This window comes from Netta rufina, assembly GCF_964035555.1.
Source record: "Netta rufina genome assembly, chromosome: 1".
In the NCBI taxonomy this organism is placed as follows: Eukaryota; Metazoa; Chordata; class Aves; order Anseriformes; family Anatidae; genus Netta; species Netta rufina.
Genome location: NC_140123.1, coordinates 3547111 through 3570476, shown reverse-complemented (window position 1 = coordinate 3570476; position 23366 = coordinate 3547111). Strand labels below are relative to the sequence as shown.

The window sequence follows — 23366 nt, the reverse complement described above, 5'->3', positions numbered from 1 at the left end:
CTTCTGAAAAAAAAAAAAAAAAAAAAAAAACGAAAAAGAAAAAAAAAAAAAAAGAAGAAAAAAAGCCCAGTTTCTAAAATAAAAGTGCTTCTAAAATAAAAAGCAAGATTTGCAGTGATGATGCTCGGAAGGATAAGCCAAAGAATGTGTGATGCTGTTCTTGTCAAATTAATGGGGAACCATCCTGTGTGCGTTTTCAGCATAATCTGCCCATCTGCAGAGGAAAAATCCTTTGCCAGAAGGGCTGTTGCTGTGCAAAAAGCAACACCAGCCATGGCATGATATGGCTGTATCACGCATCAATTTGTCAGTTCTCTTCTGAGAAGTGTTTTTGTTTGACTAGTCATGATCTTGAATAGTAAGAAAGTTTTCCTTACACGATTTCGTATTGCAGCTTGCAGTTAAAACATCCCCTTGCTTTGTTGCTGCTTGGTATTTTTTAAAAAGAAAAATACCAAATTTGTGCTAGAGTGAAATATCATCCTTGGAGATAGCTCAATAAGGCCGTGATCATGAAACAAAGCACAATTTGTCCATAAAAAGTCATTTTTACATACGGCTCCTTGCTTATTAAATGCAATATGGAATAATTGGTGAGAAAGTGATGCTGAAATGTACCCCTATCTTTTTTTCTCTGTAGACTTTTTTTTCCTGTAGCCCCTACTTTTTTTTTTTTCCATAGACTTCTGTGTGCTGTCCAGAGGTTCAGTGACAAACAGAATCAGTCTTTGCACACTCAGCTTCATGTGTGCATTTTACGTATGTCTGAAATCTTTAGGTTTCTCTGAGGCTACGTTATAAATACCAAGAAAAATGTGATACTAATACAGAAGTGTGTTTATGTTAAACATCTTTAGTACTTGCTTTAGGTGCATTGCTTCCTACAGTAAATTCCAGTTACTGGGAGGATGCTTCTCTAAAGACATTCATGCCAGAGCACACACATGCTTTAGGAAGACAGTCTTTAAGCTTTGTTCATCAAAAAGCCTCCAGTGTAGAAGCATTCACCCTTCCTCCAGATAGCAGTTTGACAAATATAGAAATAATGAATGAAGGGTCTGAACAGGAGACCAAAATGGTTACGAAAGAAACTAATGCTGTGTTTCATTCCCTTAGAAATTACTCTGTGAGAAGCTAGAAGAACAATTGCAAGATCTGGATGTTGTCTTAAAAAAGAAGGAGCGTGCAGAGCGCAGGTACCACTCCTTCAACGTGCATTAACGAACCCGGGACTGGGGAGGAAGGGCTAAAAGAAACTGGAAAGTGGTGACACCAGTTTTGCCTTCCCACTGGTGACAGAGGTTTTGGTGGTGCAGCACCAGGACAGCTTGCAAGATGGCAGAAGTCCAGTAATGAGCCAAGGTGTCTGAGGACAATTATGGCTCACCATAGCTATCTGCATGTCTCAGACCTGAAAATGAGGGACGTGAGACACAATCTGCATAACAGACTGCTTTAGGGCATACACTGAGTGCTCTGCAACGTTCAATACTATCTGCATGCATTATTAAACACAACTTTGCATGAACTGTACATTAAGAGGCACAATTCACCTGAAGGTGAGACCCCTGTAAAGACAGCAGTGGAGCAGGCTCGTGTTTCTAGCACCCGCAGTAAGACCACACGGGGTGTAGTGATTTGGTGCTCAGGAGTGGAGCACAATCCCTGGCTGCCTTCAGCTTCCTTCAGATCCGTTTGTTATCACTGCAGCACCACCACCGAGAGTGACAGATCAGGTACCAACTGTTCCTCGCTTCTGCTCAGAGTGGATTTAGATCCCACTGTGGTAAAATTACCCTCGGCTTGCCAATTCTAGCGAATTTGTAGCTTTGGGAATGAAGCAATTAGCTATTTTTACGAGTGAGCTCAGCTTACTCCATCTGTGCAGGAGTATGGGACACAGAGGAACTGTGTCTGCTGCTCTGCTTTGTGGTGGGAAGCCTCGTTGCTGGTGAACAATATTTTTGGACCTACTTTGGTAAATATTCTGCTGGCAACCATTACTTGGAATGCCAGGTTTTTTTCCAGTCTGTCTTCCTTCCTTGAAATCACTGGTGTTGCATGAGAGTACGGCCTTCTGACTGTTACAGGGGAGCATACAGTCGATATCATAGCACTTTTCAGGGGCTGAAACAGCTGTTTAACAGCCCTTTTGCAATCTGATGCTCATACCTCATCAAATTAACCTAATGTTTTCTGTTGTACACCGTAAGAACCTTCATTTTTTTTCCCTTAAGTCTTTTAAAAAGAGAGAAATGAATTTGGGCTGTAAAGGATTTCATGATACAGTCGTTGAATATTGAAGTCCTTCAACTTAGTGGCGGTGTATTTTAGGAAACTAAGGTAAAAAGGCTGAAGACAGCAAGAATTACAATGGTAAGAAGAAATGCTGGCCTTTTTTACTACAGGTTGGTGTATAAATTGAAGTAGGTTGTTTAGGGCACAGAAATATTTTAATGTAATATTTCTGTAACATGACAGTATCTCCTCTCTGCCTTTTTGGGAAGGAGAAGAACAATTCTCTCATGGGCACACACACGTCATCGACTCTTTGAACCAGGGTTGTTACCGTGCTGTTTGGACTAGCGACACCGTTGTGCTTTGTTTTTTCTCTGCTTCTCAAGAATCCCCTTGAAACTGCTTCAGCTGTTCAGCTATATCCTCACACATCCCCCAAGAGCCACGTCACAGATTTTTTATGAAAACTTTCAGCTACATGATGACCGACAAAGATGTAGATCAAAGCCATACCTTTGTTTTCCTTCTGTTTGTGAATTCAAGATGTCACCACAACAGCCTGGCTGAATTTCAGGTGTCTCACGCACACTTCGATAATCATGTCCTATCACAAGCTGTTATGGATGCCCCTTTTAGTTCATGTCAGAGACTCCCAGACTTGATAGAAAATCCCTCTGGGAAATACTTCTCTACTTTTTCCACTCAAATCAGGTGGAGCACTTCCTTTCCTGCCCTCTTTTTTACTTCCCTTTAGCAACTTTTTCTGCTGTTTACTTGAGAGATGTTTTCTGGAATCTTCTGGGAAGTGTTTGTAACCAGTCAGTGCTTACCTGCACCCACAGTCCCAAAGCTGTTGGTTAAAATCTTTAAACCACCGGTTAAAATGTTGAGCTTCTGGGTCCTGCATCCTAGTAATGAAAGCTTTGATACTTTATGGTGTGATTTGTTTTAAGACCTTTACCTTGGCAGGACTGGCTGGTTTTATTTGCTAATTTCTTAAACAGTGTGTACCTAAGCCAGGGGAGGTAAAGCAGATCCCCAAAGCCTCACTGATCACATTTAAAACCAGTTGAATTTTCTTCATCTCTCCCATCTCTTGATGTTTTGCACTACAAAAAACGAGAAATGGAGACCATAAAATCAATTTTCTGATTTTAGGAGTTGCGTTCCTTGCCTTAAGATGCTGTTTAAACTCATTTGTAAGAGCACGGTGACTTTGCACAGACTATGAGAAAATTCCTGTCATCCAAACAATCTCATGGCTCTCAGGTGGACGAAGACAATTTCTTTTGAGCTCTCATTTTTGGAAGCTAATGATAGGAGACACAAACAATTACTTTAATACAGAGCCTGACTTTTCAGTTTAGATCTAATGATACAGAGTTGTCAAAACTCATGGTCTTTTTGCCTGTAAAACATTTCTGCTTTCTGTCAGTATGACTTCAGGAACTATACCAGTTTGTGTCATTTAAGAATGTTCTGCTAAATTCTTTCAGCAGACCATTCTTCAGAAGGTTATTGGGATAAAAATGCAGGAGGCTGGTCAGAAGGCTATTGTAAAATTTACTTAGATTGTTTATAAGCTAATCACAGTTTTAGAAACCAATTTTTTACACATAGAAGCCTGTAAGCATGTGCATAACATAATGAAGTAAAGGCATCTCAGATTAATATGCACCTTATACCTTTGTGTCCTTGTGCACCTGATGCACCCTGGTGCGACTCCAGGACACGGGCTCAGTATAGCTGCTCAGCATAGCTTTCTTTGCTATTTTCACTTATCCAAACTATCCCTTGTTTTCATAGAAGAAGGCGACAGACTGCTCTTTGATAGCTGGGTTTGGTAGCCCAGAGGTCAGCACCTCGTGCTCTTGGTGAGGTGCTGGGATACTGGAGGCATCTCCTGGTGTGGCTGGAGCAGCAAGCAGAGGCCAGGCACCAGACTTGTGCCCAAAGCAATTCAGAAGATGCTCAGAGGCAAGCTAAGCTTGCTGCTGTCCCCAAAACTCAATTTTACTCACTTTGATTTAATCCTCTTACCTACTGCGGTCCAGAAGAACAGCCTCCTTCTCCTTCCGGTCATTTTTCCTATATTTGAGCACTGTTCTCTCTCCCGGCACTTGTCCTTTTGGAATTGCATCCCGTCTTCATCTCTTTCTTCCAGTTCAGTGTGATTTTAAATTCCCATTTTATCTTCCAGTGCCTCCAAGATTAATGGTGGTTATAGATTTGGTAGTGTCACAACATCAGGGTTTTTCAGCTGGTTTTTTAATTGCTTTTTGTATCCGAATTCAGTCATTTCTGGGGTGCTAGCAACCTTCAAATATTGTTGTTTGTGAGAACTCTTTGGAAATCACTTTATTATGCATACAGGAAAATGTAATCACATGAGATTTAGTATTTAGATATTTAGATTTAGTATTTAGATTTTAGTATTTAGTATTTAGATATTTAGATATTTTAGTATTTAGATTCCAGCTGTAATAACGGTTTTCAGTTGGAACACCTTCTTTGGATGCTTCTGTAAGTGATAGTAGGAGCTTCAAATGGTGCTAACTGCAGCATTATTTTAGATACCTGCAATCTTTCTGTAAACTTATGTTCTTTTTTTCTCTCCTAAAGAAAAGAGCGGTTGGTGTACGTGGGCATCAGTATTGAGAACATCATCCCACCGCAGGTAGGTCACTGCATCTACGTTGCAGTATTCTTTATTCTTTCTCAGTGTTGTGTTACGAGAGCTACTAGCATCTTGGAAAGAAAAATCAACGGATATTCAAGACAGAAATAATTCAGTGGCCTTCATTTTAGACTGAGGGTGAATTTGAAGCCAAGGGAGCTTTCTCCTGCGTATTAGAGCCACCTGGTGCTACGCAGAGTCCTCTGTTGGTAAAGATCACAGAATTGCCTTACACTTGGGTGTTGAGTAGAGTGCTCTGCCATCCTGCCAGTTGTAAAGGTGGGATTCAGTGCAATTAACTCTGCTGTCTGCTGTCCAGTCATCTCTAAGCTAATTGCTGTAGCCTTTAGAGCTGATGGAGAGAAATGAGTGGTTCTGGCCTGTGAGGAGCGAGGTTATGCAGTTCCTTTGCCTACAGCAAGTTCATATTGAAGTTTGGTGAAAAACTATAGGCATTTAGTGTCCTGTTAACAGAGCTTGTGCATGGTTTCCCTTTGCAGAATAGGAAAAATATTTTTATTTATGTGGTGATTGCCCTTTTTTCACTTCTTGAATACATTTTAAAGTGAATTTCTTCATGTCATAGCCAAACGCCTTTATCCAAAATTATATAACATGTTCCTTGCTTTAAAGTTGAAAATGAAACTGCAGTTTGTTTTAAACACAAACTTTCCATTCTGGCTGTAGTAAAGCTAATTTTCTCCATGTGTCTGTGGATATCCAACACGTGACAACAGATTTTACAAACCTGCAAAAGACTCTGGCTGAGAGCAAGTATTTAAAAAATATTTTTAAAAATATCTGCCCAGGGACAGATTTTATTTGTTTGTTTAACTTAATAACTTGGAAACAGTGTCTTAAATTTAAACTGCGTGGAATTTCATTGGAATTTCATTGAAACTGCACCGAGTAAAGGCGTTTGTGATGGCTTAGACCAAGGAGAGCCCCTGAGCAAAGCACCCGTGCCGTTAGCTGTCTGGAGGCAGAGACCAGTGCGGGGGCACAGATGCAGAGTCCCTGTGCTTAGTAGGTAGAGATTTATACGAGCAACAGCATATTCAGCTGCTGCTTACAAGTCCTGAGAGGATCACCTGAGTGTTGCAGTGTAAACACAGCGATACAAGAACCTGAATTAGGCTGTCAGGAAGGGCAGTGTCAGCCAGCGGTCCCATGAAATCTGCGCTGTAACGAGTCGTTGCATTGGAAATCAAAATGTGTTGTGTTGGACACACAAACTTTCTGTATTACATAAAAATCTGCACGGCAGGAGTTCAGTCGTAATAAATCTGGAGCGAGGGAGGGAAGAGAAAACGTTTTGACACTCTGTCTTATGTGAACAGGAGCCAGAAATACCTGAAGGTCAGGAAGAAAAAAAGAAAGATTCCAAAAAGCCCAAATCAAAGCTACTTGAAAGGAGGTCTACCAGAACCCGGAAATGCATAAGCTACAGGTAGGCAGCTTGTTTAAATAGCTTGTAAAACAACACAAAAAGTCATTGTCATGTTCTTTCTCAAGCAACCCACAGCTTCTCAAGCAGACGTTTATAGTTAAAAGAGCAACCAAATTAAAGTGTCTTTGTTCTTTCTCTGAATGCTGCTTATGCTTGATGTATTTTTATAGCATAGCGAAGGGCAGATGCATAAAAGATGTAAAATGCACACGGTACTTTCTTTGCTCGGGAATATTGGAGGAGATTTTGGTGTTACTGAAGCTTCTGCAGCAAGTTAAAGCAGCCCAGTTATGCCCCTCCTTTCTCTTGAAAGAGAAACTTACGTTCTGTGTGAAGGCCTGAAATTCCTCTCCCTCTTTTTTCCCCTTTACTGCTACTTTACACAAAAGGGGCATGAAACTTAATGTGCAATTAGAAGAGAACAACTCTGCAGAGTAATTGTGATGATAAAAATGCAATTGGTAAATTAAAAATCCAAGGCATTTAGACTCTGCATTCTGAAAGTAAAAGTAGAACAGGCCACTAAGGTTTCCAAAATTCAGCACAATCTTCATGTTATCTTTTGTTCTCCGTGTATTGTCAGAGTGTTTTATAAACTGTTTTCTAAATACCCTGAGATATGCCCAGTATCCTCCCCAGGGGATTAGAGAAGGACGGGGTTGGTTGCCTGAGAGCTCGTGCTTTTTGTCCCAGCTGCATTAAGAATATAAAGAAAAAAAAATCTTGCCTTTCCCACAGTACTTGTTCTGTGTAGACCTTTATCATAAAAAATTAGAACATTACAACTTCCAAAACCTTCCAGCAATAACCATGATTAAGCTCAGCCTGGTTGACGAGAGGCATAGCCTTTGTGTCTGGTGAGTTTTCCAGCCTGTTCAGAAAACTCAGCCTGACCTCACTTAGCTGTTGCATTTCAGTAGCTTTTAAAATCAGCAGCAGAAGCCACATTAACAGAAATGTCATTGCTGGTTTGCAAAATCAGGTATTTCTGTAAGGAACATTATGCCACGGGCACGATTACATAGAATTGCTGCTGTGTGACAGGTCAGGCAGCAGCCGACCAGGAGGAAAAAACGGTGCCTGTAGGATATCTGGCATGACTTCAGCAGGGCACACATGGTACAAAGACAGTAAATTGTATTTGAAATAAAGTTTAATATAACGTGGCTCTTGAAAATCAATCTTCTGATAGAAAATGACAGCCTTTTCTATGGACTCCATCGTACAGATAACTTAGAGCTGGTGGAAATATTACACATGTCAGGGTGTCACTTCAGATTGATGTTCCTGCAGTGAAGTCCGACCGGTGGCAGTGAGAATTGTGTGTGCTTTCCCTCAGAGTGGGAAAATAAATGCTAAATGTCTCATTCCGCTCGCAGACAAATCTGTATCGTGTAGCATTCTGCTTCTCCAAAGACAGGTTAATTCCTTTGTGCCATGAGTCATCTGTGTCTTCCTCTCCTGAGCAGGTTAGCGAGTATCTGCCTCACAAATAAAGCAGCAGCAGAGGGAATAATGTCCCATTACACTTAACGGACAAGCAGTTATCAGCTCACGTTTGATTTCAGGTTATTTGTTAGCAGTGTTTTGAAAGCATTAAGTGATTCCTCACTATTTAAAGAGGGTGTCTTTAGTGCTGCAGAGGGAAAACAGCGTTTGGGTGATGTGGAATAAATCTTATTGATGGAATAATTTCAGAGTTAGTTTCTTACCGTGTAAAGCTGCCTTGAACATGACATAAGGTTCTTCTTAGATGTACAGAGAGGCCAGAAATCAATCATGTTATTTTTAAAGAAGAGCTTTATGGTTACTGTTGGAACACAGAGTAATTGCCAGATTTATTTTCATCTTGTTCTGACAGAGTCCTCAATGGAGGACTGAGATAAACATAGCTGTAATCTTTAGTGACTGGCAGGTGAATTTTTTATGAAAGTATGTCCAGTCACTAGTCATTTCTATTAAAAAATGATTAGAAGAAAAATTATTAGAAGAAAAAAATAATCTAAACAAAATGTTTTTTTTCTATAATTAATAAAATCTCTACTTTTTGCATCTGAAGGCATCATTTTGGTAATGCAGGTAACAGTCTTTTGTTGCAAGATTTAAGTTCAGAACTGAAGAAACAAAGCAAAGAAGTCATCTTCCATGAAAAAGGGCTGGATCCTTTCTCCTCCATTTGCCGTTCCCTTTAAATGAGTTCCTCAGTTTGTAGGGATTTGTGCAGTTTTACAGAAGTGTACTCCAGTATTTTGCTTTTGGTTTTCCTATTTCATTATATAACATTACGTTAGGTCTGTTTGTATATAATTATGAAGTCTGCGTGGTATATTTTATCTGTTCAGCTTAGAATGTTGCAGATCTATAAGACGTAATTACTGTCAGCTTTAAAGAGGAGAAAAGAAGCTATTTGAAATAAGTTTTCAAGGAAAAATTAGGGTGCATAATTATACTTTTCAGGTGCTTTTCAGCAAATCTATTTTGCCAATTTTCAGTGTATATGTCATCCAGATAAAAGGTGTGAAAAACTAGTCTTCTGCTTGAAAAATGCCACTGATACCATTTAAAATAGTGTTGGAATTATATATTGCTGAATCCTGTCATGTAAAATGAAGGTGGTTTTCTGTTCGTATAAATCAATAGTAATACGCCCTGGCAATGAGAAATACTCTGCTAGCACATCAAAATAATAAATACACCTTTTAAAATGTTGCTATTTCATCATATATCTGACCCATTGTCTGTTATTTTGTTATATATCCAGCCCCCTATCCGTGCAGTGTGATTTCTTAAAGCAGTGTTAGATTTGGAGGTATGTTTTCTTAATATCAAATAAAGTCATAAATGAAAGATGTTACTTTTAGGTTTGATGAATTTGATGAGGCAATTGATGAGGCAATTGAAGATGATATCAAGGAAGCTGATGGAGGAGGTATGTTTCTGACTTTATTTGGTTTTCTTTGCAGTGGGGCAAGATGATTAAGTCCAGATTTCTTTTGATATGATAGGCAACAAATACAATCTCCCTTAAAACAATTAACAGTTTTTACTACCATACTTTTAGAGTCAAACTAATTAACTTCCCTTGGAAATGGCCATTCCAGGCTGCCAAAAGATGCCAAAAAGTATTTGGTCTTGGTAGTTAAATTCAGTGTGTTCATGTTTTGATATATGAATACAGTGAAAAGCTTTTAAAATTCATTTTTAAAAAAATGATTCATTTAAAATTCATTAATTAAAATTTTTAAAGAAACCTTTTAAAATTCATTTGTTAAGTTTTGAGTTTCTGAATGGAGTGGTAGCTAGTGCTGTTGGCATTTGACACCTGTAAAACTTGGGTTATTTTTTGATATCTGCCCCCCACAAAAAGCACTCATATTGGGAATGATGTGGATTGTGGTTAAGTATCAGAATGCTGACATTTAGCTGCTGTCTTCCAGGTTGACTTCAGCATTTCTAAGTGACCACAGCTGGGGCTGTGTGTGTCAGGAACAAGACTCAGCCAGTGCCTTGCATGACAAAAATTATTCTGTATTACAGAAAATAAGCTGAAGCTAGAGATGTGGAAGAAAGATGCGTGTAAAGCTAAATACAAATAAACTTGTTCTTATTTTCCCTTTGCTCTCACTGAATTCAGGCATTGGCAGAGGCAAAGACATGTCTAATATCACAGGTCACCGTGGGAAAGACATCTCCACAATCCTAGAGGAAGAAAGGAAAGAAAACAAGCGACCACAAAGGGCTGCTGCAGCACGGCGCAAGAAACGACGGCGACTAAACGACCTGGATAGTGACAGTAACCTGGATGAAGAGGAGAGCGAGGATGAATTTAAGATCAGCGATGGGTAGGTCTGCAGTTTAGTTTCCAATCCCTGGCTGCTACAGGTTTCTGTGACTTTGCAGTGCCCCTAAAACGGTGATTAGGGTGCGTGTCCTGTTCTGGAACACCACTGCACGGTGCCAGCAAAAGTACTCCAGGCCTAATGGAACATAATTGAGCTGGAAAAAATGCACTGCAAATCATCCAACCTGCTTTTTAAGCAGAACCTATCCTCAGCAAAGACATAACTGAAATGAGGCAGGCTCTTTCCTTTTGAAAATGTCATATTTTGTGGGATTTTCATTTGGCGTGATTGCCATTTAGAAATCAGAGGAGTGAAATTCTCCACCCTGACACGTGGGATCTGAAATCAGTTCTTGATTTTTGCTTTCTAAAAGGTAGAGTTTAAACACAGTCAAGAGGCTTATATTATAGAAAACAGTTATGTGAACGTTTCAACACTGAATGAATATTGCTTTAGCTGACTGAAGTTCTTTTTCCCTGGAGTTTCTCATCTTTCAGACTGGGAAATTCCTAAAGTTAAATGATTATTAATAATTTTAAATTTCCTTTATGCCTCAGTGGAGAACCATAATGGAGGTTTAGCCTCTTTACCATCAACTTTTAAAGTTTTACACCAGTCATATGGTCAATTTACTAAGTTTATGGATAACCAAGATGAATGCAAATATCTCTTGAGCTTTTTCTTTTTATATGATGAGAAGTTTTCAATGGCATCCTGAATAGTTAAGCAAAATGTGCTGGAAATTTCCAATCAGTCAATGTAGCTTTTGGAAATCTCACGGAATTAATAGCACATCAGTCTGTTAAAGTGTTCTCATGCATTTTCAAATCAGATCCCCGCTGAACGCCTTTGGAATGTTGTACTGGAATTTACATTCAGCTGGCGGCCAAATGCAGTCTCAGTTTGCTGTAGCGTTCATAGTCACCTGCTGTTCTGATCTGCTGCGTAATCTCACGCCCTGTAAAGCTGTCTCCCCAGTAGAAAACTGAAATTTAACTCCAGAGACAGCAGTTTGCTCTCTCTGGATCTTTAGTACACGTTATTTCTGTAAGATTTGTGCACGTTTATTAAAGACAGCACTTGCTTTGCATTTATTACTTGCTCATAAAATAGAGGTCACGTTTTGATGCTTTGTTTCAGATCTCTCTGTTGTCTGTGGTCTCTCTCTGAACAGATCTCAGGACGAGTTTGTTATATCGGAGGAAAATCTGGATGAAAGCGAAGACGACCCGCCATCGAATGAGGACAGCGATTCCGAGTTCTGCGCCCGCATATCCCGGCGACACCTCTCCAGGCCCATGAGGCAAAGCCGGCGGTTACGAAGGAAAACAGTCAAGAAAAAATATTCTGAAGATGATGAAGAGGAAGATTCTGAAGAGAATTCAAGCAGAGAATCTGGTGAGTATCAGTAGTCCTCCAAAAGCATTAAATACTTCGTACTGGAGAGAGGAGGAGTGCAAGTCTCAAGTTTCCTGTCACGACTTTGACATTAATGGTTTTGGTTGCATTGGTCAAGTCACATGTCATCTTTGCTTCCTGTCTGTAAAGCAGCTTGCTGCTTGTTCTGCTGCGAGTATTCTGAAGGAAACTATTCCAGAGTACTGGCTTCTTGGCACTTAAATAAATATGTATTTAAATGGATGCTTCTGTCACGGTATGTCCTTTGTGTACAGCTTCAGCTATCCCGTACCTTCCTGTTTGGATCATGATTGCAGGGAAAACAGAGGATGGAGACAAAAATATATTTCTTTACATCTGTTTGAAGACCTTCTGGATAAATTGAAAAAGCTTCTTCTGAAGGAAACATTTTCCCTCCCTTTGTATGGACAAATAATTCCTTCAGCTGCAGGGAGCCATTGTATGGCATGCTGTGATCCCCGGCAGGCATGAAAGCAGACCCTAACACCTTGAATCTGTCTCTTCTGCATTTATCCTCTCTCATCTGTAGTAACTAAAGCCTTTGTCACGCCTAATAATTCACTCATTCTGCTTGTCCTTCAGGCAGTTCAGGTTCTGTTTGCACAATTCAAAGCGTGTGAATAATACCTGTACAACATGCACACCTTTGGGTGATTTGCGTCGTTCTCTGAAGACCGCCCTCTGTGTTTCTGCTTCGTTGGAGATCCGGTACTAGAAAGTGCCAGATATATAATCACCTTCACTAATTTTATTGTGAATTTAAGCTAGTGAGTACTCTGGGGTGTTAACTTGTTGGAGTAGGCAGCTTTGAGGTACTGGTATCCAAAAGGAGGGTTAATGCATGGGCAGATTAAGACAGCTGCATCCACTTGCTGTCTCCCTGTCCCAAATGTAAGCTGTTATTAATGAAGATATTTGCAGAAGCTGGAGGATCTAAAGAGTCGCCTACTTTGCGAGCAAAATTTATTTGTTTGCTTGTGGACACATATCTGTGAGAAAATCAGCACTCCGTAATGTACCATCCGAAGCACCCTGTTTAAAAAAAAAAGAGAAGAAAGAGGAGACTGAATACAAATACAGTTTTCTTTCTTTTGTGTCAAAAAGCTCTAGGTAGAGCCTTGCCTCACTGCTTCTAATATAATTCCTTCTACATCTAACTGTGTTTTTCTTTACCCTTGTTACTGTCCCTCAGGATCCTGCCTTAACCCTATTTTGATCTAAAGAAGTAATGTGCTCCGTGAATGGCTTTGTTTTCAGTCTCCAGTGATGGAGATTTTTTTCTGAAGGTGGTTGTTTGTGCCGACTTGCGCTGATCGTTTCCCTAACATTTTAGGAGGTAAAGGGAATTGCTACGTTGACCTGTGAGTGATGTTAGTAACTTAAGAACATTTTGTGACCCATGTAGAAATGTGCCGTGACCTCAGGATAATTACTCTGGCACAGCTCAGTGAAAAAGCAGCAAAAGTTGTTGTAAAACTATCGTCAAGTACTGAAAATTTAAATAAATTTAATTCTTAGAGACAGTAGGTGCAGTAGTCTGGGGCACGACGAATTGGGAATAGCTGTGAGATTCTTCTCTGCAGCTTCTGTTGTAAGCAAACTTTTAAGCCTGATTTTTGTTAACGATTTAATATTTCAAAGCCAAATTTTACCTGGATTCTCACCCTGTCATTGTTTTTTTTCTTCTTTTCATCTGCTTATTTTGAAAATGATTTGAGTAGAGAGCACTGAATTTAAATGTACAAACCAGGAAGGATTTTCCAGTGGAAGCAGTAATGTGTGTGCCGTCCCTTGGATTCGCTCGGGTTGTTTCAGCCGGCAGGAACTGTAGAGGAGGCAGCTTTGGCACCAGTAGAGGGAACAAAAGCACAGTGAGCAGAGCTGTTCTGGAGGAGTTTGATGGAGAAAGGTTTGCGAGGAGATTTTCAAAGCAAGCAATTCTGCTCTGACAGTGAAAGGGGAACTGATGCGTGAGGCTGGAACAGGTCAGGGTGATGAGGCGTGCTGGCTGAGACTCTCCCGTGCTGGAAGAGTGCGTGATTTTATTAATGTTGCTCTAAAGCTTCTCCAAATAGTCGAGTTTTGCTTTAATGGACCTGGCTGTTTCCTTCTGCACAGAGAGCGGCGATTACACGGATTACAGCGACGACGATTACCTGGAAACCAGGAGGAGAAGATCAAGGCGGAATCAGAAGAGACAAGTTAACTACAAGGAAGATTCGGAAAGCGACGGCTCCCAGAAAAGCGTCCGATATGGAAAGGAGTTGAGAAGAGTTCATAAACGCAGGCTCTCCACTTCGGACAGCGAAGGTAAAAATGAGCAGTCCGTGATTGCAGGAGCTGCTGTACGTCAGCGTTAGCCCGAGGAGAAAACTCGGTGTCATTCCGAGGTGCCCAGAGAATTTTCTTGCTAGAGTTCCTTGATGTTTCTCAGAAACTGTTTCCTTCTGAAACATTCCTCTGTGACACGCTGTTACAGTTACTTCTCAAAGCCTTTGCTGCCCCACTCCTGCCTTCCAGGTGTGGTTTTCCATGCCTGGCAAGGACTGCTGGGATGCTGACACTATCATTAGTGTAACTATATGGCCACTTTTCCACTAAGAGGTCACAAAACATCCTCCTCTGAGTCTTTAAAGGTTCTCTTTTGCGAGACAAAGGCTGTTACCGCTTGTATTTGTGCCACCCTACATTTCTCCCTGGCAGCTCAGCCTTTTTCAGTCCCTACTCGACGTCCTGGTCGAAGGTGCTGTGCTAGGGGCAGGTGTCTCACCGGGTGCTGTCACAGAGGAAGCCTGATCCCACTAATATCTGTCACACCGTGAGCACCTGGCGTGCATTGAGCTGCCCTATTATCTCTCACAAAAACAACCACTGGCTTTGGGGCCTTTATGTTCTGGACGCCCTGCTCATGAGACAGCTTCCCAGAGACGCCGAGCCCTGCGGGGTGCAGCGGATGCCAGGGCTGCTCAGAAAATCTCTGCAGGCCTCTGACTTGTAGGTAAGTTTGGGAAGTGCTGGCCCGAGTTTACAGCCTGGTGTAGGATCCTCTTCCCTGAAGGGAAACAAGGACGTAAAGCCTTGAAAACCCGATCCTCGATACGCAGTCTGCCCTCAGAAATTGGATGTGCAGGCTGCCTGCTAAAAATCTGTCAGCTCTTTGTTGGCTGAGGGTCTTGCTGCCTGCATCGTGACTTCAAACAGGGCCTGCCTGACGGGGTCTGTCCTGCACGAAAGCCCAGTTTGCCACAAAAAGGCCTCTTGTTAAAGGGCAGCAACCTTCTGGGGACATGTAAGCGGTGTTCGTATACTTGGAAAGAAGTTGTGTACGGGGGTAGTATAGCTGTATGCAAGGATCTATTTTTTTTTATATATTTTGAAGATAGTGCAGTCGTTATTTGGGCCCTCAGTTTCTGAAAGGGTGTAAAATAGGTGTCGTGGGATAGGGATGAAATTGTGTGTCATGCAGTTACCACCCGGGGGTGTTTACACCGGCCTCCAGAGCCTCTGGTACTTCTGAGACCCAAAACAGAACAGCAACAGCTCGTTTATTGCTTTAAAATTTAAAAGCAAGCATTGTGCTGTGGTTGGGGACTGAGGAAGGAGCCTGGATGTGCGTGGTGAGAGAGGGGCGGCTTTTCGTTGAGGGTGAAAGATGAGAGGACAGGAACGCGTTGGCTGTTGCGCGTGCCCCCCTTTGCTAACGGCTTTAAGTCTGCTGCTCGTTGCAGAGAGCTACACGTCCAAGAACTCGGAAGACGACGATTCCACGAAGGAGTCCAAGCGCTTGATTCGAAAACGGCGGCGGAGCACGGACGACTACTCCGAGGAGGAAGGCGAGGACGAGGAAGACGAGGAGAGGCCGGTCCGCAAACGGCTGAACCGGATCGAAACGGACGACGAAGACACCGGCGAGAACGCCGCCAACGCCGCCGCGGAGAACCCCGCGCCTGCCAGCAAGCTGCCGGCACCCCAGGCTCCCCAAGACAACGCCAAGAAGCACTGCTACCGGATAGAAAGCGACGAAGAAGACGACTTCGAGAACGTAGGGAAAGTGGAGAGCCCTTTGGACTACAGCCTGGTGGACTTGCCTTCCACCAACGGACAGAGCCCAGGTAAAACCATTGAGAACTTGATCGGCAAACCCGGTGAGAAGACCCAGGCCCCCAAGGACAGCACGGCCAGCGCCAGCCTGGCGCCCAACGGGACGGGGAGCGGGCAGGAAGCGGTAGGGCCGGAGGAAGACGAAGACGAACTCTTGAGAGTGACTGACCTTGTTGATTACGTCTGTAACAGTGAACAGTTATAAGACTTCCATTTTTGTGCTAATTTATTCCACGGTAGCTCATACCAGCGGGCCAGTTATTAAAAGCTGTTTTATTTTTCCTAGAGAATTCTCCACTACAGTATCACTTTTTAGAAGCAAGAATTTCACCAGTCCTGCAGTCTTTCTGTGAAGTGACCAGTTTTGAACTTTGAAGAAGAATTGCTGTAAATTCCCTCTTCCCCCCTCCCCCCTCCTTCTCCTTCCAAGTCCATGGTCCTGGGTAATTTCACTCACAAAAACCTTATAACAACAAGAGATTTGTATATTTTTGACTTTATATTTCCTGAGTGCATACAAATTTGTGGAAATGGGTGGCCTAAGAAAGCATTCCAAATCGGTCAGGGCCCAAACCGGAACTGGGGTGGGTTTGGCTCACGGGGTGGGGGGATGCAGAAGCACTTGTGCTTTAGCTTTTTCATATGAGATATATATTATATTTAAATGTTCACAACTTAGATTACAACTTAACAGACAGTCTCAAAATTAATGTCTGTACTGTCGCATTTTGTGAGTTGTAGGTTAACATACCATAGCTCATTTTAGTAATCACCTTCATGGAAGCAGTTTGATTTTAATACTGGAGGCAAACAGAATTACTAGAGGCCAAGAAGGTACCATAAACAAGAACTCTGCTATCCATTATGACTTGCAGACTTTCCTAATAAACATCCTTTAAAGTGTTTGTACAGTAAAGTGTACTGTAATGAAGTTTTTGACAGCCGAAACACGCTAGCGATGAATTCACGAGGCGATCTCACGCAGAGCCCGCCAGACGATCTTCGATGCCCGGTGTCTAGAGGGAGGACGCGTTGATACGAAGTTAGTCTGTAAGTTGGAAGGCATCCTGACGTGCTGCAACCGTTGACAGACAAAAGAACCCTGCCGTAGCTGCCTGGCCACTCGCGTTTCACCTTCTGTCGGAGTATTGTGAACGAAATGTGTTTGTACAAACTGCGTTGCCCACAGAATTACAGCGCATCAAAGGATTGAGGGATTTTCCAATAAACCGTGACTGGTCCATTCATGTCCTTAATATCTACTTCAAATTGAAGTAAACAAATGGAACAGTTTTCCTTTTGGAGGTTTTCTGTTTTGGGGTTTGTGTGTGTTTTTTTGTTTTGATTTTACTTATCTGCCTGGATGTATTAGCAGGTTTTGAATGTAGTGTCGGCCTTTGGCCATTAGGATTTTCTTAAAATACATTTTAATAATTGCCATGTGACCAACTGATTTCAAGAAGGCAGTGTTTCTGAGAGAAAACGCTTGACTCCAAGACATCTCGTCACCTTTTGAGTGGGCGTGAAGCGATATGTGCTTTTATTCACAAAAAACAACAAAAAAAGGGTATTACAAAAGAAAAAAACCATCATGGGGCACATAAGAAAGAGCAGAGCTGAAATTTGTTTTGGGTAGCATTGAGTTTTCTCTTCGTTGTGAATTAAGATGCAGGCTGTAGCGTTTGTACGTGTTGTAGCTCCCAGACAGCTCAGACAGATCTGCCAAGCGTTGAAATCCAAAAAGGTCACATCTATTAATCCTTTCGCTCTGAGATTTGGATTTTTGACTGGTGTTTATGTCCGTTGCCGGCAATGGATGCACCAAAACTGCTGCTGCCACTGAGGAGTGAGTTCTCCTTTCCTGCCCCACCTGATTCCCTTCCATTGTATTGTATTTACTAGTCAGTCATTGAGCACTTCTGTTTTCTTGTGATGAAACCGGCATTAGGCCTTTACTAAATACCTCTCTAGGAAACCTCGGGCCCGAACACCTCCCTTCTGGCCTCGGGACTCTTCTTTCTGTTGCCCACCTCCCTCTCCACGAGTTCGGCCGGAGAAATCACTCTCTAAACGAATTCAATGCCATTAAGACGAAATATTTTTCCACCTTCCCAATTCTTAACAGTTTTCATGAGCAGACATCAAGACAGGGTAGTGAAAAGCCACAGAAGTTCAGAACATTTTTAAAAGCTTTTGTAGCATTTGGGCTCCCAAGGCTTTGTCTTTGCCTAGGCGATGCCCAAATGCAGCTTCTGCGTTTCTAATGCACTCGTGTTTTAAAACAAGCAAGAACAGATGGCTTCCACTCTTTAATGTTAATAATTGCTAAGCGGGTCTAATATTTGCAGTGCGAACTGGCTGATTCCCGTCCAGCCACACGGTGCGAGCGGCGATTTCTCATCTCTTTTGGCAGTGCCATAATCTGTCCCGCTGCCAGGCGGAGCCTGTTAGTGTCCGATGGGTGCTGTAGCGAACGTTCTTGCTTCTAGAGGCAGCCCAAACGTTAACTAATTAGTGAGTAACTAATTGTGCGTGTGGGAAAACACCCAGGAGCTCAACCACCGAATTTACTGACCGGGAGAAAATGGAGCGCTGCGTTAGGGAGCGGTGTAAAAGCAGGAGAGGCCAGAAAGCAGAAGCTGAAGCTTAAATCAGGAGCGCCGAGTTTTATAAGTGTGAGAGGACAACGTGTCGCGAGGTTTGACTGTCTGTAGGTCGCCAGGAAAGCCAACTCTTCGGTCTTCTCAGAAGCCACCTTTGATACCTGAGAGAGCTTCGTCCCCCAGGATCCGGAGCTCTCCCTTAGGCGAGTTTGTGCGAGTGAAATCTGCCAAAACGTCCTGGAAAGGCTAACGCTTTAAAACTTAACCTTTTCTCTCCTTTCTGAGGCTTCCTGCTTGGTGAAAAACGTGCGATCTGTTTGGGAAGTTGTTTCCAGGCCTGAGGCCAGCTGGCTGCCACGCGGGGTTCGTGCCGTTGCGTTATGTTGTGTGGGGTCGTCCTCCGGGTGTTTCGGTGTCTGCACCTTGTGCTCTTCTGTCCTCATCCTGCGATTAGAGGTTAAATGTCTGAAGTTTGAGCCTCAGGTAGCCCTGGAGAGGGGAAGGAGCTGGAAGTGCGTGGGGAGCGGGCGTTGTGTGCCACAAAGCGGCGCGATGGCGAGTTGTCATCCCACAGACAGCTCGTGGGGTTGAGAGAAAATGTGTGGCGTGGCTGCCCCGCAGTAAGGAAATCAGGGCGGTAACCGAGCCAGAAGGCTGCCAGAATTAAGAGGTTAAAACTTCACCGCTGTTGCTGTCTTTAATTATCAGATCTCCCAAACCCGAGCATATCCTTGATTTAAAAATGGAAAACAGCATCACCAAGCTACCAAAAACCCTTTGGTGTTGAAGTTCTGTAGGAAGATCAGTGCTGAACAAACCAGCTCTGAGCTCTTCCATAGCTTGCCTTCGTAGATACTAATTCTGTTATAAAATAACTGCATCTCCCTGACGTTTTTAATGAAAGGATCGCTCTGTTCTACCAGCACTTGAGAGAAACAGATGCTTTTTTTTCTAAATTGGTCACCTTCAAGATTTCTTTGGATTCAAATGTCTCAGTCACTCTTCATAGAGCTAAAGGCTTGGGGGGACTTGTTGTCTGCTCGCTCCTGATGTCTAATCGCTGTCTGAACGCTTTGAGAGATCTTACTCTAAGAACCTCAAGGCAAAAATGTGTGTTCCCAAAAGAGAAACTGTATGGTAGCGGTGCACTTGTTCCAATTTATCTGAATATTCATCATTTGAACTCTGCTGGTCTCTGGATGCTGCAATCATTCAATGATTTAATAGTTCTCTGTCGAGGTGTCCCTTATTTACCTCTTTTCAGGCGCTTACAACTTGGTGTTCGATGCTCTTCAGTAGGAAGGCCTGGTCTCAGCTTCCAAGACATTGCTTCAATTTGCGTATTTCACAAACTTCCTTTATGAAAAGTAAACGAGGATTTTTTTATTATCTTTTTTTTTTGTGGCACCTGCTTTCTTAATTCACTTTGTACCCAGCAATTTGAAGAAATGATGGCAGTAATCCCAGCCCCCAGACCCGATCTGAGCAAGAGATTTGTGTCACCTAGGTCAAACCGTGCTAGGTAGGCGCTGAGGGTGGGTTTGGGCGATGTGCAGTGCCTGCTCACAGGCTCGTGCTGTGGATGTGATGTGCCGTGCACACCCCTGGTACCTGTTTGCATTTGAAGCATGCTTCCAATTCACTGGGTTTATCAAATCCTTTAACGTATAGAGAGAAAATAGCAAAGACCTGAGCACAGTAACTTTCTGGGAAACGAAACGTGTTGAATATGGTGGGGGAAACTCCAGCAATTCGTGTGAGAAGAGCACAATTCTGCAATTCCTACAGCATTTAAAGCCTCTGTAGGAGCGTTTAGGACTGTGGTCTGAGATAAGGATGTGCAGGATCAAGCCCACGTCTCCCGGTTGTCTTATTTTTCTTCCCCCCCTTCTGTAACAGGTGGGGCAGGGATTAGATCGCTTCGAATGCTGTAAGACAGGAAATAAATACATCAGAAACAACACTTTTTTTTTTTTCAGCATATACCGATGTAAGAAAAAATCTAAATGACTCATTTTTGATGCTTTATAGAGTTGGGTACCCAATCGGAGCCCTCATGGAAAGCTCTGGCTTCAGAAATGTTTCTGAGTTGAAAACAATCTCTGAAGCTGGACCCCTGGCAATTGGGGTGTTGAAGATTTCTTGTCATTGCTGAAAACCTGCATCACTTACCGAGCTCTTATTTTAGATTAGGTGTTAACTAAATGAGATAGTTCCAAACGGCAAAAAAAAAAAACGCGTGCTTGGGAATTGATTGTCCCAACGCTTCAGAGTAATTTAACTTATTTTGTATATTGCAAAAGATGTATATTGCTTAGTATGACACTTAAAAAAGAAAAAAAAAAAGATTGTGTACAGCTTCTGGAGGAGAGAACAGAACGCTCTAAAGTAGATGAGAAGTTTTTATAATCGAGTTATGCGGTGTAAAGGCTCCAGATGTAACTGCAATTAAAAGGAAGTCCTACCACTTGGGTTTTCGACTATCATTTTGTAAATGCTGGCACCCCGCCCCTGAGCTTCTGAGCAGGAGAGGGGACAATATAGCAGTTAGAGAGGACACAGGCTCAAGGAAGGCAGCTGTGTCTGCAGATAGATCTCCAATTGCTACAGATAACCCCAAAGGTTCCTAAGGAAAACCGAAGGGCGGAGCTGCTCTGGCCCTTGGGTTGGTTTACTCGTGCACTTTGCAGCACTTTGTGTACAGTCAGTCTCACCGCTTCCCCAGGTGCAGACCGAGTCGCTTGCTCCTGCTGCCGGGGCGCTCTTCCAGCGGCAGCAGGAGGTGGGGAATGGGTGGAGGCGAGCGGAGCGGCAAAACGGGGACGCAAACCCCCACAATTTGCAAGAAAGGCCCCAAAATCTGCTTCCGACTTGCCCTTTAAAGACTAGAAGGTCTCTGCTGAGAGACTCATCCCGGCGCCCTCCTCTTCTCACCCTGACTTTCAAATCAAGAGAAAAAAAATCCACTCACGGCCTCTTCCCTCGAGGGAACGGTTCCGCCAGCGCAGTGTGGATGCGGAGGGAATTAGGATGGGTCCATGGAAATTAGGATGGGTCCGCAGAAATTAATTAGGATGGGTCCGCAGAGACCCGCGGCGGCTGCCCCTGGTCGGAGGCCGCACAGTTTGCTTTGTTGTTCGCTCCTCGTCTCGTGTCCCGCGCAGCTGAGGCGTAGGTCAGCCCGGCAGAACCTGGCTTAAACGATTCCAAGGGGATAAAGTCCTGCTAAAACACCATAGGGCCTAGTCACCAGTGCACCATTTGGTAGTTAGAGCAATTAAAAGTCCTTAATAGATATTAATCTACTGCTTGAGTTATTGGTGGAGATGGAGATCCCATCATAACTCCACGCCTCGTTTAGTTTGCTGTTTCATACTCTTTATATGGACTCTCAAACCTTGTACAGAACCCGACGCTCTCCTCATGAAAATGGTACTCCCCCTTTTAATTGTGTTGAAATGCTTCGCTTTTACCGCCAACCGGGTCGCTGGTTCCTCCCTGTGTCGCACAGCCCACCCCAAAAGACCCGCAGTGGCCCCGAGGTGGTGTTTGGAAGGCAGAAGGTCGCTGCTGTCGGCGCGCACGACGGGTCTGAAGCAGCGCAGAGGTTTTAGAGAGCTGCTGGACAAAGGCTGGGTGTGTTTGCTGACAGCACAGACCGGGTTACTTGCTTGTAGGATCATCCTCCAACCTCCTGCAAGAATTAGAGCCGAACTGCCAGACAGGTCTCTTAAAAAATAAGATTATTAGGAAATTTAAGAGATACGTGCATGAAATACAGCTTTGTCTTACTCCCGCGGGCTGTTTGCATGGTGGCAAAGAAAACCTTGGGTTCCTTAAAAGCGGTCCCGTCACCGTTGGCCTCATTTTTGGTTCCTTTCCCTGCAGAGCTGACACGGTGACGTCCCACCGAGCTCCTCGCAGAGTTTCACAAGTTTCACAAGTCCCAAACCTCGCTGTCCGATCCCTCGGGTCGCGGCAGAGGGAAAGGACCGAGGGGACGCACGCTGCGTGTGTGGGAGCTGGAAAAAAAAAAAAAAAACAACAAAAAACAACCACAAAAACTGGAAGCGTTCTTCTCGTTGCACATAAATCGGGTGGTGCTTGCACTGTCTTCCCTCCCCCCCCCCTTCCCACCGCTGATACCGCACGCCAAGCACGCGATGAAAACTTTTCCCAAATGGAAGAAGTCACGGTGGCCTCAGTGCTCGAAGGGTTAGCTGCAGTTTCACAACAGCTGCTGTTTTTCGATTCGCAGTACACAACTGTTTAAATACTGTATTCCTTGTAAATGAAGTAAAAAAAAAAAAAAAAAAAAAAAAAGAATGAAAATGTTACGGCTGGTGCCAATATTTTTGTTAATGAATTGTTCAGCGTTGTCTCACTACAGTCCTCTGGTCAGAACTCTTTGTGTATAAGCTGGGCCTGAAGCCATTTTATAGCTCGCAGGCCTAATTGTGTAACTTTTCTTTCATAATGTTTTTTGTTATAATATCTACTGTCATTTCTTTCATATAAATATGACATGTAAATTGTCATAATAAAAAGAGAAATTGAAATAACCCGACCTGCCAAGCATGCTGTGTGGTGAAGCCGCTGCCTCTCCTTGCCAGGGGAATGGAGAACCCGTGTTTTATCCCGATTCGGTCAAAATTGAGTTTTCTTTTCTCTGCCCTGATGATGGGGAAGATCTGGTGGAGCTCGGCGTTTGCCTCGTGCTACAACACTCGGGTTTCCTCACACTGCAGTGGGGAATTCTTAATGAGCTGAGCTCGTTTAATTAGGCCAAGACGTGTAAAACCACTACACGTCTGCCTGCAGAGAAGCACTAAAAACGTATTTAATATTCAATATATTTTTTTTATTATTTAAGTATTTAACTATTCAATTTTTTTTTTTCCCGGTGTCTGGCTATAGTTGAGCTACTGCATGTCCCTGTGGCGGTGAGAAATTGCTGCGAACCGAATCTTCTCGCTGGAAATGAAATGCCAACATCTTACGTTTGTATTTTTAACAGCCTCTGAGCGTGATTCCGA

The 23366-nt window shown here is 43.0% G+C and overlaps 1 protein-coding gene across 2 annotated transcripts in view; it reads left to right on the top strand.

Annotated features, from left to right (window-relative positions):
- The window catches only part of RSF1 (remodeling and spacing factor 1), a 55738-nt gene extending 33024 nt beyond the window's left edge, over nucleotides 1-22714 (top strand). For both annotated transcript variants that reach the window (XM_084304308.1, XM_084304309.1), the window contains 8 exons: nucleotides 1117-1196; nucleotides 4861-4915; nucleotides 6256-6365; nucleotides 9227-9294; nucleotides 10000-10207; nucleotides 11382-11605; nucleotides 13745-13936; nucleotides 15355-22714. In XM_084304308.1, the coding sequence (XP_084160434.1) occupies nucleotides 1117-1196; nucleotides 4861-4915; nucleotides 6256-6365; nucleotides 9227-9294; nucleotides 10000-10207; nucleotides 11382-11605; nucleotides 13745-13936; nucleotides 15355-15932 (1515 nt within the window). In that variant the 3' untranslated portion in view covers nucleotides 15933-22714. The remainder of the gene's footprint in view (nucleotides 1-1116; nucleotides 1197-4860; nucleotides 4916-6255; nucleotides 6366-9226; nucleotides 9295-9999; nucleotides 10208-11381; nucleotides 11606-13744; nucleotides 13937-15354) is intronic.
- Nucleotides 22715-23366: the final 652 nt, after the last annotated feature.